An 18,596-nucleotide genomic window follows, 5' to 3' on the forward strand; every position below is an offset into this window, starting at 1 on the left:
TCTAACCTTACCCCACTACTCTGTGACTAGTTCCAAGAACTAACCTACCTCAAACTTACCTTCTGAAGTGTGTCACAAATTTGCCAAATACTAGTTTAACTAAAGAACGGGGGAGTCCAAGAAGGTAGCCCTTATTTTCCAGTTTCTACAGCAAAACCAGCCATGATTAGGGAAAGGGATGCACCTCAATATTTTTTTTAAAATGAAAAGAAAAAAAGACCTGTGCCACCACATTTCTTTTGTTGAATGAGAGGTAGACCAAGAAGAGGTGTCACTCACCCATGATGCAGCTGTTTGTCTTTTCCAGCCAGTGTGCTGGTAATAAAAAAGTCACCTTTCCCTGTAATGCCTGTCTTTCTTGTGCCCCAGAATAACCTCTGTTACTAGGCCCAGCCAGTCCTCTGGAGGATGTGTAGAAGGTTAAAGTGGAAAGAAACTCGGAAACTCAGTGAAACCAGGCCTCTTGATTTAGCAGCAAGGAATTAAGAGGCTCCAAGAGAGGAAGAATGACCTCTTCCAACTCAAACCATTTCTGAAACCAGTTCCCTGTATTGCATCGCCCTCCACTCCATTGGTCCCCCCCCAATCCTGCTGGTGCTGTTTTTTATAATAGTGTTTTTGTTTTATTTACTTATTTATTTTTGGCTGAGTCGGATCTTTGTTGCTGCAACACAGGCTTTCTGTAGTTGCAGCAAGCGGGGGCTACTCCTTGTTGCGGTGCGCGGGCTTCTCATTGTGGTGGCTTCTCTTGTCGTGGAGCACGGGCTCTAGGCACACGGGCTTCAGTAGTTGTGGCTCGCGGGCTTAGTTGCTCTGCAGCATGTGGGATCTTCCTGGACCAGGGCTCAGACCCACGTCCCCTGCATTGGCAGGCGGATCCTTAACCACTGCTCCGCCAGGGAAGCCCAACAGTCTGCTTTTTATCTGGCAGCAAGTATTTTGCATCAGACATACTGGCTTGAGGAGGAGAGGCTCCTTGTTGGTCACTGCACCGAACAGGCCCACCTGCTCCCTGCAGGTGTGAGATGATCCTCACGGCTTGGCTTTGCATGTCCACCTCGGGAGGAAGGCTCCAGCCTCTTGATGAAAGGAAGGAGCTTTTCTAGTTCTTTCATACTCAGATAATGATGCAGTGGCTGCTCTTTCATCCCAAATCCCTATACTGAGCCTTTCATTTACATTCCACTTCGTCGACAGTTTTCACAAACATCATGCTGTTAATGGCCATATGCACAGATGGGATTTGAAGCTGGTTGCTCTACTACCTAGAAGGGCGAGAGAGGCTAGAGCAATGAACCGCTGTTTGGACCCCAGATGAGACCTAGTTCTATCAAACTATGCTTCCCTGACACAACAGGAGTTAGCGTGCCCGTAGAAGATAGGTATTAACTTTGAGATCATTACACACCTCCCCACACAGCTTTAAATGAAGTGAGAACCCTGGTGGCTTTCTTTAAAACACAGTGAACTGATCCTGTGTAACAAATTTTAGAGGGAAGTTGTAAAGCGAAGGATGTCCTTATCCAAATAGATGCTTCTTCTTGACAACTCAGCAGGCGCTTGTGGTACGTCAGAGAAGCAAACACTGCTGGGACTACAGAGGGAGGCTGCCACTGGCGCTCAGCTGCTGGAGCAGCTTTGAAGAGGCCAGTGTCCCCGGAGGAGAACTCCCTTTGCCAGCCAGACAGGGGAGACCGAGAGCCTGTCTTCCCTTCTCCCTGCCCTGTGAGTTGTATCCTTGCTGCCAGATGGGCTGAGCAGGAGGCTAGACCCGGGAACAGCTGGCACAGCAGAAGCTGGAGTAGTACTCATTGCTGCAGAGCCGGGCCTGCAGGATCAAATCACAGTTGGCCAGCTCCGGCTGGTCGATGCACTCCCTGCCAGGGTCCCTCGGCACGGTGGCCAGTGCTGCAAGACAGCGGGGGAGAGAGGGTGGTAAGAAAGCTCTGTGTAGGCTGAGAACTCTCCCCTACCATTTCATTTCATTTCATTTCCCTGAAAGGAAAGTGCTGTCACTCTGTAACCTTGTGACACCTGTATGTACAGCTCTGGGAGGGCTCTCAGTTTCCATTGTCACTGGCCTCACTTCAGCATGCAGTTGTCCTCCCATTCTTTTGCAGCTTCCGCCCAGTGCACAGCCCATCACAGACTCCCAAATATTGACTGCCTGGACGATTAAACATGTCTGGAAGTTAACCCCCTGCCCTGACCATTGGGACCCGAAGAGCTGGACGACACTGTTGCAGCCTGTGGATGGGGCAGGAGAGAGAGCAGGGTCAGCCCTAAGCACAATTGAGTCGGCAAAGGCTGTGTTCTCTTTCACTACTGGTTTCCTCCTACCTTAAAAGTTTTGTGCCTTCAATAGCCCCAGCTTAGTCACTTAGTTCCCCATCTTTCCAATTTTTCCACTTCCCCCGGAGACAGCAAAGAGTATTAGGCAAGGTGACAGGAGGACAGGCTGTGAACTGTGGCACTGATACTACATCGAGCACAAAGCGCTGGTTGCCTCCCCCTCTGAATTTACTGGAAGCTTCAGTAGCTTATAAATCCCTGTGAGAGTTTCATCCTCCTGCTTCATCTTAGCACTGAAGTGGCCTTTTCTTTCTGGAAGGGGCTCTTATGACTCAGCTTGGCTTAGGCCTGAGCAACACCTCCCTGAAGTCACCTCACGGGGCTGGGGATGGCCTACTCCATGCCCTCTCCCCTGCTCCCTCCTAAAATACAACTGAAAGACCATACCTAACAAGTGGACGGCTGCATAAAGTAATACCGATAATACAAGAGTACGAACTACTTACGTTTACATAAAGAGCAAGCCATCTATGCCTATTCTTAAAAATCATAACTTTGGTATCAACTTTATCTCAGCCATTGCAGCCCTTGGACCCATCACGGCCAGAGGTAAGGAGATACTGGGCTTGCTGGTGAAGCACGCTGGTTGCCTGGGCACCATCATGGCTCTGCCACTTCTAGCCGGTGGTCTCCTGGGCAAATTAATATTACTTAAGCTCTCTGTGTCTCAGTTTTATCTGAAGTGGAGACAATAATAGCACCTGGGGCACATAGTAACCATGGCTAGAATGTGCGCATGTAACTGTTTTGCCCCATAGCATTCCCACTCACTTAGAGAAGTGTGAGTGACCGCCCCCCGCTATGTTTTAACCCTACAATATTTTCTGTTTCTCACCCTAAACTTTTAGGCAAAAAGCTTGAGAGGTCTTCACAGTAGAAGTATGTCCCTTACACCAGAGTGTGACTAGCTCAAGGCCCCCCACCCTGATTCGAACACTGCAGTTCCAACATGCCACCAAACCACGAATAGGGCACAGTGAGACAGCCTCAAGCAGTGAAATGCTACAAAAAACTTACATGGGTGACAGCAGATAACATACAGCCTAATCGATGGAACGAACACTGTTAAAGGAGGGAGGGAGATAGCTTCTCATCAAGAAAGGTCCCCCCAGATTAGCAACGCTCATCTAACGGGGCGGGAGAAAGGCAGCTGGACTGAGGCCATAGTGTCCTATCCAGGAAGGCAGTCACGTCACACCACATCAGGAGCCCCACCAAACTTCAGCATCAACCAAATTTCTGATTACAATTTAGCTTCCCAGGTAGACATGTCTATAGCTAATCACAAACATGCCCATCTGGATCCTCCTAACAGCTCTCCTTCTCTCATAAATCTGCCTTCTGGCCCTGTCTCAAGTCTCGTAAGTTTGGTAAATACACAGACAAGGATCTATTTGCTGGGCAGGACAGAGGTGAAAAGTGGCCCCTACTGGACAGTGCTTTGGCCAAGGCAACACCTTCACGAAGGCACATACTCCATCACTGAGTCTCTGAGCACCTGGTGACGCCGAGCACTGCGCTGGGCCCTGGGACGTGTGCGTCCCAGTCGCTGTCTGAAGGAGCTCAGACTGGAAGCCCACTGTCAGTCCCACTCACTAAGCAACATCTCTACCAGACTTCAACCTTTAGCCTGGCCAATTCCAGCCTCAGCCCCACAGACAGGAGGTAGCCAGGCCTGACCATCCAGGCTGACCAGCACGGAAAGGCCCTGGCAGTTCTCTCCCAGGCTGTTTCAAGCCCCATGATAACTGGCCTGCTCCAAGTCACACTACCAGGAACTGGCAAGGTGAGGCGGGATTTGGAGTTGAGTCCCCTGGACTGCAGAGCCTGCCCCCTCCGCATTCTGCAGCAGGCAGCCAGCTCTCAAGGACAAGCAGATGCCTGGGGTAGGCCTTCCTTACCCGGCGGGACCACCTTCACCTCGGTGCTGCGGCTGACCGCCTGGCTTCCACGGTAGGCACTGCATGTGTAGGAGCCCTCGTCCCTGGCCTGCAGGTTGTGGATCAGCAGTGTGCCATCCGGGGACTGGTGGACACGATGGCCATCGGCCCGCACCGGCAGCCCATTCCTAGGGGGGAGAGGACGCTGGGAGAGCTGTCCAGGCCCTCATTTTCAGGCCCTGGGAAGTTGTGCCAGCCCTCCCGGGGCCAGGGGGAGGTGGTGATCCAAGGCCACTCCAGAGCCGACGACTCCCTCTTTGCGGCCCCTCACCTTAAGGAAGGGATGGGTCTGGTACCAAGATGATAGACCAGCAACGCCGAAGCAAAATACCTCGGAAGTGAGGTGGGCTCACACCAGCTGATCTAAGTGACTGCAGATCTGCCCCTTATCCCCACAGGAGTCTCTCTCTCCCTCTTCGTCCACAGAGGTCCTCTAAGCAGCGGGATGAAGGACACGAGCATCCTGCCTCCAGCGAGGTGGGGTGGGGTGCAGGTGGTAGGGGAGCCTTCCCTAAGGAGGACAGCTGGCTGAGGCCTGACCTGAGGGTGAGGAGGAGCGGCTGGCTGACAGGAGGACACGGGGACTCAGGGGTTTGAAGGAAGGCCATGGCCGCAGTGAGGAGAGTGGGCGTGGGAGGAAGTGCGCACGGCTCCGGTCAGGAGTCCGGACCGGATCCTGGGGGTAAGCGAGGGGTGTGAGCTGAGCAGGACTGACAACGCCACGTGTGCTTGGAAAAAGGATCACCAACCGCAGTGTGGGGCAGGGACAAGCCCGAGGGCAGAGGCCAGGTGAGTGGCTGCCGCAGGTGTGCACACAGGTTGACGAGACAGTAAAGCAAAGGGACCTGGGTGAGGGTCAGAGGTGGGAGGTGGGGGAGAAGAAGAGATCAAGGGTAACAGGTTCCTAGCTTGGTTACTAGGCAGTGGTGGTGCCCCTCCACCGTGGGGAGATCCAGGGCAGGATGAGGAGTGAACGGTGAGGTTATTTTCCCCTATTTCGCATTTCGGGTGCTCTGAGACACCAGGAGCCATCAGGTTTGAGGTCTGGACCCAGGTAGTGTCTCAGCACTGATGGTCCTGGAAACTTCATGTTTACAGGGCTACCCAAGGTGAAGTTAGAGAAAAGCCGAGGACCGAGGACCAAGGACAGACCTCAAGGTACACCAGCCTCTCAGAGAGAGGGATGTGATGAGCGGGCCTGGAAAACAGAAGCTGAAGCCGGAGAAGCAGGAAGGAGACTGCAGGTCATGTGAGACTGAGTCTGTTCAAGGACTGAGGAACAGGGAGGTACTGGTGACCTCGGTCAGGGCAGTGTCCCTGGCATGGGGGTGCGGGGGTGGAGGAGAGGCCCCGGGCCAAGGGCTGAGCTGCCAGCAGGGAGGTGAGCAGACCAAGATAATGTGAACAGCCGTGCATGAAGGGGACGCGATATAGGACCCCACTGCAGGGAAACACTGGGTCAGAGGAGGGTGTGTTTATGTTTGTTTGTTTTGAAGAGGGGTGTCCTGAGCATGTTTGCTGCTGGGAAGATCCAGGCCTGATAGGATAATCACAGCCACAGCTGATCAGGGCAGGGCCGGCTGAGGGCACCAGCTGAGAAGCCTGCAGAGGCTCCCACCACCTTCCCTGGCATCAAGGCCACAGAGAGGCAGCCGACCTCCGTGCCCCTCACCGTTCTTGCCAGTGTGCAGGCCCATTCCCATCCTGGCAGCATCGCTGCAATACTCACCCTTGAGGCTTGACCAAGAACATCCTTCCCTTCATCCATTCTCCCAGAGAGGAGACAGCCTCACCCCACTGTGCACACACGCACTTAGGGCAAACCTCTGGAGCCTGGGGGACACTGGGCCATCTCCTGCCTGGGAGTTTTTGGGGGGCTCAGATTACCCCAGGATCCCCAGAGCCTAGCCTAGTGCTGACATACTGCAAGGAGGAAGTGGGCAAAAAAACCGCTGAATGAATAAAAGACCAACAGATTTGGGGTAAAAGACCACTGAAGTCCTCAAAGCTGTGTGCAGCCCAGGGTTTCTCAATGCCAGTGGAGATTCTGTCACCCAGAAGACATTTGGCAACATCTGGAGACTTTTTATTGCCATGACTTGGGAGGGAGTGCCACTGGCATCTGGCAGGTAGATGGCCTGGACGCTGCTAGACGTCCTCCAGTGTACCCCAACAGACGAACGTGTCAGCCCAAAATCTCAATAGTGCCGAGGTTGAGAAACCCGGGGTAGCCCGACCAACAGAAAAGAGCAGTCCCAGGGGGCTTCCGGGTGTCGGTATGAGGGCGCTGTGGCCCCTTCCCTGACACCAGGCCGGGAGGCGGGAGTGGAAGAATAAGGGGAGGGGGCGGTGGTGACCGCAGCATCCCGCAGGAAGGTGCACCCCCTCTGGGCTGTACCACCTCAGGTACGACAGCCCGAGGGCCAGGCCTGCCTGGAGCAGAGCCTTACCTGGACCATCTGATGTTCACGCTTTCGCCCGCCACCACACACAGCAGCCTGGCCGTGTCACCTTCTGGCACCATCACCGTAGAGGGCAGCCCTGTGATTGTCAGCTCCCCTGGGCCCAAGGAGGGGGCACTGTCAGCCACCACGCCCATCCTGGCCCACCTGACCTCAGAGGCCACCGGCCACACTCACCCTCCCGCCCGGGACTGCCGCCTTACCCAGAACTCTGAGGTGGACCCAGCGCTGGTCTCGATCCTGCCCGTTGACTGCAACACAGGTATAGAAGCCTCCATCTTCCACAGCCACGCGGCTGATGACCAGGGAGCCGTCAGACTGCAGCTGGTGTCTGGGGGCCAAGCACAATCAGGTGTCCCCACCCCAAGGTGCCCGGCAGGGGGCAGGAGGGGCAGGATCTTCCCTCCCCTGGTGAGAGGCTGAGCAGCACCTGCTGTCACTGGGATCTGACCAAGGGCCAGTAGGCCTCTGGCCCTCAGGCCCTCCAGCTGCTGGCACTCTCCTTAAAGATGCCTGACTTTAGAGCCTGAATAAACAAGTCAAGTTTTCTGATACAAAATAATTCTGGTTTGGGTTTCTAGTTTTTGCTACACTTGTTTACTAGGCTCAGTTCTGGTTCTACCACTTAGGAGCTGTGTGGTGTTCAGCTTGTGCATGTCAAATGGGGATAAAATAGCACCCACCTATTTGGTCTCCTCTGCAGGTCATACGGAGGAGAAAAGCCTCACCTCCGAACGGGCCCAATAAACGTGAGCCCTTGGGACTACAGCCAGAAGTGTGTCCGCCTCTGTTTCCTCGCTCAGCTGTCACCTCTGTTAGCAGGCCCTTACTTCTGTCCGCTAACCACAGTCCAGAAAGGCCCAGAGACCCAAATGCAGTCTGCCCGAGGAGCCCGACGCCACAGCTCCAACCCTCAAGGGGCCCTGGGGTCCTGCTCAGGACCAGGGGGCACCTGCAGCTCCCTCCCCCAGTGGGGGTGCGGCTGGAGGCCGGCCAGGAGGGAGGGGAAAGGAGCTGAACGAACCTGGGAGAAGAGAGGGGCTGCCCATCTCTCTGCCACTCGACGCTTGTGGGTGGGAAGCCCTCGGCACGACAGGTCAGCCGGATCTGCTGGCCTGGATGGGCGTCCACCACCCCAGGCTGGTGCCGGTCCAGATGCAGCCTGCAGAGCAAGCACCCCACGGCCGTGAGGGGGTCCTTGCCGCTGCCTCTCCCCCACTCCCACCCACGTCAGGGGACGGGACCTCCGCACAGTCTCGTGGGCCCCTTCCCCCTCTCCAGCCAGATTCCGCTTCCCAACATCACCCCTTTGTTCTGGTTGGGACATCTTGGACCAGGTCTAAAAGACACCTGTGGCTTATCTCACCTCCCCACCCAGAACCTCCGACTGTCCCCTGCCCGACCGACCTGCGCGTCTGCCTCCAGGTCCTTGACTTGGGCACCCCCAGCTCTCTGCGTCCCCTCCGTAAACTGCCCTTCTTCAAGGCCTTCTCAGGCCCTCTAGCTGCCGGTGTCCTCCCCTCCCTCGGCTCCTGAGGCCTGGGCCAGGCCCCGGCTCCGTTCCCCACGACTCAGGGTAGTGGGCGGGGTCCCCTTCCTCCTCCAGAAGCTGAGCTCCGGGAGCCATGCTTCCCCAGCCCTCCCCTCACAGAGCCCTGAGCAGGTACCAGCAAGCCTGCTCACAGCACACGCTGGCCTGGGACCCCTCCCCCTCCCCCTGCTCCCCCCGAGACCTCCCCTAACCCCGGCCTCAGTGGGGCAGACCAAGAGCAGGGCAGCACTGCACACTGTTACCTGCTCGTGGGCCATGGGTGCGAGGAGGAGACGGCCCCCCGGCCCCCAGGACCGCCCCCTAGGCTGGGGTCCCGAGGACTGTGGCCCTGGGCTGGGTCCCTGGCCTGAGGGAAGTGCCTTGGTTCAGCCTCAGGAATCACGGCCACGTCACCCCCTGTCATGAGGCAAGGAGAAGCAAGGGGTGAGCTGTGGGGAGAAGGGCGTGGAAGGAAGGGTGGGCCATGGGGCCTGCAGGGAACCAATGGAGAAATGAGGGCCACGAGGGGCAACACATCCGCCCCAGCCCAGCTGGAGCGTGTGGTCCCTGCCACCAGGAGGCCTTCCTTACTTAGCCCAAGGAAACACTAGTCCTCCAGTGTCGAGGCCCCCCGGCCCAGGCCCTCCCGGCCAGTACCCCACCCCGGGGCCCGTGAGGACCCACTGCGGGGGGGGGGTGGGGACAGAGACCTGTGATGCGAAGCTGGATCTTCTGAGAGTCACGGTCTGGCCTGGTGCTTCCACAGCTGTAGGTGCCAGTATCCTCTGCCCGCAGGGGGCTGATGACCAGGGAGCCATCGGGCTGCAGCTGGTGCCTGAATGAAGAGAGGGCGCTTGAGCTCTGGGCTCCTGAGGCAACAATGAGCCTGGCTCCTATAAGAGGCGCCGTCGCCCCACACACACTCACCCGCCCGTCCCAGGAGATCAGAGGGGCTGTGCAGGCTGCACACACACCTGTCAGAGGAGATAGGCCGCCCGTCTTTCTGCCACCTGGCGTGGGGGTCCAGGGAGCTGTCATCTGGGCAGAAGAGCCGCACCAGCTGCCCCAGGGCCACCTGTACCAGGGAGAGCTCTGAGCCTGCCAGGGTGATCCTGGAAAGGTGGGAGGGAGGGTCTGCATGAGTGCCGAGACCAGGGACTTCACCACACAGAAAGCTTGGTGCCCATCCCATCCTGGGCACCGGTGGGGCCAGAGGGTCCCAGGGGAAGCCAAGCTCCATCCAGAAGCCCAAGGACTCAGGAATCCGCCCTCCCCCACCCCCTCAATATCCCCAGGCATTGCTACCTCAACCTGTTCCTGCAAGAGCACAGAATAGGCACAGAGCCCAGGGAATGGAGAGGCTGGGACAGAAGCAACACCAGGTTCCCATGGGGAGCTAAACACATGCCTGATCCCTTTGGAATTCAAAGTTTTATTTATTTTGCTTTTAATCTTCCCAAATCTCATTAATATGACAGTCACAAGACTAACAACAAATGAGACCCACACTAAACCTATGAGATCACATCATCATTTTACAGGTCAAGAAACTGAGGCTTCGAGAATTTGGATGACTTGCCAAAGGTCATTGAAGCTTATAACCTAGGCCTCAACTAGACAGGCCCTGGGCTATACCGGCAAGATCTGCTGGAGAGTCTAGGCAGCACCATCCACCGATTGCCTGACCCTAAGCAAGTCTCATATCTCCAAAGCCTGAGCTTCCCCATCTGTAGAATGATGGTAGCAAGGCCCTCCAGTTTGGGCTGTTTGGAAGATTCCAGGTTAGGGATGGAGGGGGGCCCAGCTGACCTCAGGGTTTTAGCTCCAAAAGGCTCAGCCCTTGGGCCTGGGTCCCTAATCCCCCATCCCACCTGGGGAAGGTGGGCCTCACCTGTAGGAGGAGCTGTGGGAAGGTGGCACTGGTGGTCCTGCGTCTCTGTCCAGTCCAGCGGCACTGGGCCCAACCTCCTGGCCCTGGGGCCCTTCTCCAAAGGCCTGTCTGTGGTCCACGGCCCCCGGCCCAGACTCTTGATCTTGCCACCAGAGGCCACCGGAAGGCAAGGGCTTTCTCTGGACAACAGGCCCCGTCCCGTGCCGGCTGGCCTCCTGCTGGTCCCCAGGACCGCTGCCGCCACTGTCTCTATGGGTGCTTTGGCCAGAGGCCCCGGGGTCATGTCGGCGGGGCCCATGTTGGGGTCCCCGGCAGCTGCTCACACACTCCTCCTCTGAGGCAAAGTTATTGGCGTTGCCATGGCAGCCACCATACCAGAAACGGTTACACTGGCCCACGGAGGCGATGAAGTACCAGCGGGCGGCCCAGTCCGTGCAGGAGCCATGGGCGCTGGGCAGTAGGCACCGCACAGGGTACACTGAGGGGGCAGGGAGACGCAGGTCACCGAGACTCAGTAACGAAGCTGCAAACGCTGCCCAGGACGTAGGAGTGAGGCCCTTCCCAGGGTATGGAGCACATCTACACTGGGCCCCTGACCAGCCCTGGGGACAGTCTGTTCACTGCCCAGACCTGCCCTGGGCTGGGAACCCAGCAGCCTCCACAATTATCCCCGTCCACCTCCACCCCCAGAACTAGAGCCGTCCAAAGGTCAGGGCCATGAGCTCCCTGGACAGGCTCCCTCGTGCTCTTTCCCACCTGACCCAGGCCCCAAGGGCGCACACAGAGCAACCCCAGGGCCAAACCTTGCTGTACTTAGCTCACAATGAGGACCCAGCCCTGAGCCCCCAAAGGCCTGTGAAGATGCCCAGTGAGGGGCCCACCCTTGTTCCCAGGGCCCTTCACCAGCTCTGAACCTTCTCCAGTCCCCAGCCTGCCCATAATAATCACCCTCCTCCCAGGCACAGCCTGCTCCCTCTCCGCATTCGGATGTGACCACGCTGGCCCCTGCTTAAAGCCCATCCAGGTGCCCAGCTCCCTGCAGACTCAGCCCACCAGCCCACCTGGCTTCCAACGTCCCTGTGATGGTCCCTGGCGCTCCACCCATGCACCCGTCTCACAGCCCTCCTTCCAGGACTCATCCCAGGCAGGGTGGGGACACCCCGTCCATCCCAGCGCTGACCTCCCTGTCTCTGGAGGGGGCTGAGCCCCGGGGGCAGTACAGCCTTCCTTCTCTGTGGAATCCCCACCGACAACTCTCCCCAATGCCCTCAAGCAACCAGGCGGCGACAAGTGCAAACTGTTGGACACGGTAATAATCTTGCACTGTTCTCTGGCCCGGCACCTAGTAGGTGATCAGTAAGTATTTGTGGAAGAAAAGAGCAATAAACCAAGGCAGTAGGAAGGTTCTCGGCTCTGGGTGGGGTGGCGAGCACAGTGGGACCAGAGCCTACCCACCAGGAAGGACAAGAAGGGGCATCCACTCACTGTAGCTGGGCTGGCCCACACAGCCTTCCCCAAGAGGGCCCACCGCAGAGGCCATGTTGTCGTAGCAACAGCCAAACTGGGAGCCCCGGCACTCGCTGGGCTCATTCTGCTGGGCCTGGGGAGGAAGCCCAAGGTTGGGAAGTTGGAAGTAAGTCTGGCTCTTGGCGGGAACTCCAGGCTGCCAGGCAGAGGATGGCAGGAAGAGGGACAGAACTGTGAACGCGCGGAGCATAACCCCAGCCCTGGGGGCAGACCAGAGGCCAGGAGAATGTTGGCTGAACCCCCCAGCTCCAGCCCAGGCCTGTCGCTGAAGCCCTATGCCCTCCAGAGGATGGTCCAGTCCAGCCGGCTTCAGGGACCTCCTTTCTGCAAGGCTAAAGCTGCAGAGCCTGGGTCGCAGTGGCACTGAGCAGGCTCGGGGGCTGGACTCCTGCCCCTCACGTGACCAGACACTTACCGTGGAAGCCACCTCTCTTGACTGTGGCCTGCTCCCGGTGTTGCTGCGTCCATAAGAGCTCGCACAGCCAGCCTGATGGGGCCCCTCGGCCACAGACACCCCGTCAGGACAGCACCCGAACCTAGACAGACATCACACAGCCCTCCCCTCACCACCCAGCCCTGACCCCCACCCCTACCAGGGACCCTGAGCTTCCTGCATCCCAGGATCCAGGCTCTGAGGCTCCCTGAGCCAGGGGCTGACCGGGTGAAGATCCACGTGGGAGACGGGTTTGTGAACCCCAGTCTCTGCCATGTCCACTGACTGCTTAGAGGCTCCCAGTGAGGGCAACAGGAAAACAATACGCAGAGCTGAACCCTTAATAATTGAGAGATCTTCAACTCACACAGCCCACCACAAAGCCAAGGAGGGGGAAATGCACCTGAACCTGCCCAAACACCAGGTTCCCAGGGAGTTTTTACAAAATGTCAGCATCTGGGCAATGGGGCAGAAGAGGGTGTCAGAGGAGCCCACCACTTATTTCACCTCCACCAACCAGGAGTTGGGAAGGAAGGTGAAAGAAGGAACGTATCAAAGCACCTTCTATGTGCCAGGCACCATGTGATTCGTTTCAGCCTCACAGGAACCCCAGTCAGTAGCTGTCATTGTTCCCAATTCTCAGCAGAGGAGGCCAAGATCAAAGAGGTTAATAACTTGCCCCAAGTCACCCAGCACGCAGCTGGTAAGTGGCTGAGCTGCGAATCACCCCCAGGCTGCTGGGTGCCGAATCTCAGCCCTTAGCACCACAGCCCCTGAGGGACTGGGGGCCTGGTTTGGATCGGAGAGCTAGAATCATAGCCCACTTGCCTTCCCAGAGCCTCACGCTACATCTCAACAGGCTGACTTCTGCAGAGAAAGCAGGGGGTTTTGCCCACAGCCGGCACGTTAAGGAGCTCAGCGAGAGGAAGCCAAGCCCTCGGTTTTGCGCTACCAGGGCAGCTCAGCCTGGAGCTCTGCTAAGCCACCCCATGCCCTCTCCGAGCAGAGACACTGCCCATGCATCAGACACACCCCCTGAACACACACCTTCCCTCTTCGACCTGGGGAGAAGGAAGAGGCACCCACCTGCTCTGCTGACATGAGGCCCCCGGGCAGCCTTGCCACTGCGGCCCAAGAGACACAGTGTGGCCATCGGGGCAGCACCCATGGGGGCTGTGTCTGCAGTCACGGGGCCCCAAGCCAGACCGCAGGGGCTGCCGGTGTGAGGAATGCCGCAGAGGTGGGGCTGGGCCCGGGGCTGGCAGGTGTGGGCTCTGGTCGCCTCTGGGGTTACCCCGAGCTGAGGGTTGCTCCTGGGGTGCCCACCACTGGTCTCTGAAATCTAGAGAGAAGAGGAAGCAAAGGTCATGTGATGTCTCCACCTGGCTCCTCACCCTCCATCTGTGTCCGCATCAGACCCACCTCTCCCCATCCCCCCAAACCACCTGCTGCCACCCTCAACCTCCACCTCAAGGGCCCGGGGCTGGGGCCTTCCACTGAGCTTCTCACCTGAGGCAGGGGCCTCCCGTGGGCCCAGAGACATCCACGGGTCCCTGGGGCTGGTGTGCATGTCCTGCATGCTGGGGACTTCTGCAGGGAGCCGGGGCAGTCAGAGTGCAGAGGGAAGGTCACCCCCACCAACATCTGCTCCCGCCCCACTACTCAGGCAGGACCTGGGGAACCCAGGACAGTAGAAGGAAAAAGGAGCAGACTTGTGTTTTTATAAACACCCTTCCCAGGTTTCAAGAGAGTCTTTGATTGCATAGAAAATGCTCATGTTACGTGTTCAGCAAAAGGAAAAGCCACATGTAAAATTAGCGTTTATGTTTGATCCCAATGACATAAAACAAAAAATGATACAGAAACATTTTTAATTGGACTGATGAAAAGATAAACAATCCAGTTTTAAAATGGGCAAGGAACTTGAACATATGCTCCTCCAAAGAAGACACGCAGATGGCCAACAAGCACATGAAAAGATGCTCTACATCATCAGTCATTAAGGAAACGCAAATCAGAGCCATAAGGAGACACCACTTCGTATGCACTAGGATGACTCTAATCAAAAAAGACTGAAATAACAAGTGTCGGCGAGGATGCGGACAAACTGGAAACCCATGCACTGTTGGTGGGAATGTAAAATGGTGCAACACTGTGGAAACAGCCTGGCAGTTCCTCACAAAGTTAAACGGAGTTACCATAGAGCCCAGCAATTCCCCTTCTAAATATATACCCAAGGGAACTGAATATACACACCCACACAGAAACTCCTACATGAATATGTTCATAGCAGCATTATTCATTATGGCCAAAGGGTGAAAACAACCCAAATAACCATCAACAGACACATGGATAAACAAATCGGGTACATCCATATAACTGAATACGATTTATCCGTAACAAGGAATGAAGTGCTGATGTATGCCACAACTTGGATGAACCTCAAAAACATTCCGCTAAGTGAAAGAAGCAAGATGCAAAAGGTCTGCTCTTCCTTTTACCTGATATTATCTAGAATTGGCAAATCCATAGAGACAGAGAGCAGGTCAGGTGACCAGGGAAGGGGACTAGGGTTAATGGGGAGTGATTACTTGATGGGTACAGAGTGTTTATATGGGGTGATGAAAATTTTTGAACCTAGAGAGTTGGTCGTTGTACAACATTGTGAACACAACAAATAAGAGCACACTGTCTACTTGGACTTCCCTGGTGGCGCAGTGGTTAAGAATCCGCCTGCCAATGCAGGGGACACGGGTTCGAGCCCTGGTCAGGGAAGATCCCACATGCCGCGGAGCAACTAAGCCCGTGCGCCACAACTACTGAGCCTGCGTGCCTAGAGCCCGTGCTCCGCAACAAGAGAAGCCACCGCGGTGAGAAGCCCGCGCACCACAATGAAGAGTAGCCCCCGCTCGCCTCAACTAGAGAAAGCCCACGTGCAGCAACGAAGACCCAGTGCAGCCAAAAATAAATAAATAAAAACAGCACACTGTATACTTTAAAGTGGTTAACTGTGTTGATTTTCACGTCAATTAAAAAAAATCCATATTAAAAACAATTGGATTAATAGATGAAGGGAGAGTAGATGATGAAAAAGTAATTACAACAAAATATTAATTGTGAACTTGATGGTGGGCGCGTGGCCGGCCGCTCACCACACAGCTCTTCAACTTTCCTGTGTGATCCAAATTTCTCATCGTCTCTTGTCCAGCTTAGTAAACTTACTAAAACCCACAAACTGTACCATTAGCATGGGTGAATTTTACGCTGTATGATGTTTAACCACCTCAATATTAAGTTCTTAAAAAGATTTTCATCACAAAATATTAGAGAAAAAATGCAAAAGGCTGAGTAGATAAAATTAGGATAATAGGAATTTTAAAAAATGATACCCAAAAGAATACTAGCAGGACACCCCCAAAATGCTCACAGTGACTGTGAAACAGACTCACAGAGAACAGATTTGTGGCTGCCAAGGGGGAGCGGTGTGGGGGAGGGATAGATGGGGAGTTTGGGATTAGCAGGTGCAAACTATTTCATAGAGGATGGATAAACGACAAGGTCCTACTGTATAGCACAGGGAACTATATACAACATCCTGAGATAAACCATAATGGAAAACAACATATATACTTATACACATACATATATATATAAAACTGGGGACTTCCCTGCTGGTCTAGTGGTAAAGAACCCGCCTTACAATGCAGGGGATGCGGTTTTGATCCCTGGTCAGGGAACTGGGATCCCACATGCCACGGGGCAACTAAGCCTGAGTGCCACAACTACTGAGCTCGTGCGCCTCAACTAGAGCCTGCGTGCCACAAGCCACAGAGCCCACGCACTCTGGAACCCACGCCACAACTAGAGAAGCCCAGGCGCTGCAACGAAAGATCCCGCATGACTCAATGAAGATCCCGCGTGCCGCAACTAAGAACCAACACAGCCAAAAATAAATTTAAAAAAATAATGATAATCTTTCAAAAAATAAAACTGAATCACTTTGCTGTACAGCAGAAACTAACACAACATCATAAATCAACTATACTTGAATAAATTAAAAAAACAAAACCACCAAAATGCTCACAGTGAAAGTTTCTGAGTGCTTTGTGTGTGTGTGTGTTTTGTGAGGCAGAGGTGCAGGGGGTCCCCTCCTTCTATTTGTTAGTTTTTCAAATTTTCCACAATAAACATTACTACCTAGTGGAACAAAGTTATAAAAAATAAAATAAGTGAAAATCCCATTCTCGCATGGACATCTTGCCAGTCTCCAGGGAATATTTAAAAAATAATGATTTAGGGTTGGAAGATTCCAGTAGAGAAGAGGTAAAATCTTTGTTTTCATTTTATCACCTACCCAACCTGGGCCAAAACCTCGGACAAGGCTGATTCCAGTTCTCTCCCCTGTTCTGGTCTCCTACGCACATTCGGCCCTGCGTTCACAGTCCCCAGCCAGCCTTGGAATTCCTGCTATCTCTCCGTTGCCTGAAAGGCACCTTTCTGCCAAGCCCACCCTGCCTCTGGCTTCCCCTCCTGTGACTCTTCTCTGCCACCTTTTCAGGCTTAACTTGGAGTCCGGGGCCCCTCCCCACACCCACACCCGCAGGGGATGAGGCACTGCTGGGCCAGCGCAGGCCCCTCCACTCCCATCATTCTCTCTAAGAGCCTGGATTTCTGCACCTGCTCCCCACCTGGCTCCTACTTCTCAACTCTCTCCACTTTGGCCTGACACTCAGGCAGGTGCCAAATCTGTCCTAAACATCTTTCATGGCGTCACTCTAGCTCCAAAACTTTCAGTGGCTCCCCTGGGCCTATTAGACAAATTTAATCAGTAGCCAGAGGCCTGAGGCCCTCAACATCACCCCAGCCCGAAGAGCACCCTCCCTGGACAGACCTGTCATCACCCCCATATCCTGTGCCGAGGGCCGGTCCTGGGCCCCTACTGGTCTCGCAGTTACTGAGCACTTGAAATGTGGCTTGAGGGACCGAGAAACTGAGTTTTAAATTTTACCGAACTAGAATTATTTTTAAATTTAAACACTGACACTTGATTCATTTATTCAAAAACCTTCAGTATGTCTGGAACAACTTGGGGATGTGAATCTGCTTTTTCAACTGTACGTTTCATGACATCTAAATCGAGATCGACTACACCAGTGAAATTTTAGCACTGTGGGTTCAATCCCTGGTCGGGGAACCAGGATTCCACATGCCGCAGGGCAACTGGGCCTGTGCGCCACAACCACTGAGCTTGCGTGCCTCAACTAGAGAGCCTGCATGCTGCAAACTACAGAGCCCACACGCCCTGGAGCCCATGCGCCACAACTAGAGAAGAGAAAACCCGCACACCACAACTAGAGAGAAGCCTGCACGCCGCAAGATCCCACGTGCCTCAGTGAAGATCCCGCATGCCACAACTAAGACCTGATGCAGCCAAAAATAAATATATAAAATAAATAACTCTTAAAAATAATAAATAAAATGTGGTTCTTAGAAAATTTTAAATGACGTGTGGGGCTTGCCTTCTATTTCTATTGGCGAGCACTGCTCAAGAGTGTAGAAAAGACGGGGAAGCAGAGCTGTCCGGTGTGTCCGCTCAGAAGCCCACCCCTCAGGGGGCCGCCTCTTTGCACCCTCGGCCCCTCCTCCCGGGCACTTGCCAGTAAGCACTACAGCACTAGTTACAGTACCCGAAACAGCAGGAACCACCTAAATTCTAAATTCATACCCACCATGGACTTCTGTGGAGCCCCTAGAAATCACAAGACAAAAATGTTCACAGACCAAATGTCATTAGGGGCAAAAAGGAGATACAAAATCACCCATACGTTACAAGGAAGTTCACTAAAGATTTATCCCAACAATGGATGGAGTCAAGGGTAATTTAAGTTTCTCGCTATATACTAATTTTCTAAATTCTCCAAATTTTCCACAATGAATAATTATTTTTATAATTATGAAAACAGCAATGAAGGTTATTTCTTTTACAACTCAGCCTGGCCTGAAGTTCTCTTTCTGTTTCCCTCCTTTCGACCTATGTGAATGCCTCTCGGGGGTAAGTTCAGGACAGCCTCTTCCAGGAAGGCATCCAGGGTCCTGGGACACCGAGTGGCTCCAGGGAGCTGGACCTGTAAGAGCCCGAGGATCCATCTGCTCGTGCACCCCAAGGGCCAGGCCCAGGCGAAGGAGCCCCAGGAGCCCGGCCCAGGGTCCCCCAGAGCCTCACCGCCACTGCCACCCACCCTTTGCTTATGGAGTACTGTGTATTCAGGCACTGTGCCAAGCGATCATCACAAGCCTGGAAAGTCAGTCTTATTAACCCCACTGTACGGATGGGCAAACCGAGGATCAGAGAGGCGGGGCAGCTGCCCACGGCCACATGGCTGGTCAGCAGTGGAGTGGAGATTTGAATCCAGGTTAGCTGTTGCCTCCAGGCCACTGGCTCTTAGCCACCTTGCCACGT

At 54.8% G+C, this 18,596-nt stretch overlaps 1 protein-coding gene across 1 annotated transcript in view; it reads right to left on the reverse strand.

Annotated features, from left to right (window-relative positions):
* Positions 1-832: 832 nt before the first annotated feature.
* The window catches only part of PAPLN (papilin, proteoglycan like sulfated glycoprotein), a 33,744-nt gene continuing 15,980 nt past the window's right edge, over positions 833-18,596 (reverse strand). Inside the window, exons 15-27 of the mRNA XM_024737866.1 lie at positions 13,646-13,726; positions 13,223-13,478; positions 12,119-12,239; positions 11,662-11,776; positions 10,177-10,654; positions 9,260-9,397; positions 8,996-9,120; positions 8,549-8,702; positions 7,779-7,916; positions 6,958-7,085; positions 6,743-6,851; positions 4,254-4,420; positions 833-1,908 (exon numbers count right to left, since the gene is read on the reverse strand). Coding sequence (XP_024593634.1) covers positions 1,766-1,908; positions 4,254-4,420; positions 6,743-6,851; positions 6,958-7,085; positions 7,779-7,916; positions 8,549-8,702; positions 8,996-9,120; positions 9,260-9,397; positions 10,177-10,654; positions 11,662-11,776; positions 12,119-12,239; positions 13,223-13,478; positions 13,646-13,726 — 2,153 coding nt within the window. The 3' untranslated portion in view covers positions 833-1,765. The remainder of the gene's footprint in view (positions 1,909-4,253; positions 4,421-6,742; positions 6,852-6,957; positions 7,086-7,778; positions 7,917-8,548; positions 8,703-8,995; positions 9,121-9,259; positions 9,398-10,176; positions 10,655-11,661; positions 11,777-12,118; positions 12,240-13,222; positions 13,479-13,645; positions 13,727-18,596) is intronic.

Source organism: Neophocaena asiaeorientalis, unplaced genomic scaffold (genome assembly GCF_003031525.2).
Source record: "Neophocaena asiaeorientalis asiaeorientalis breed wild unplaced genomic scaffold, Neophocaena_asiaeorientalis_V1.1 scaffold49, whole genome shotgun sequence".
Taxonomy (NCBI): Eukaryota; Metazoa; Chordata; class Mammalia; order Artiodactyla; family Phocoenidae; genus Neophocaena; species Neophocaena asiaeorientalis.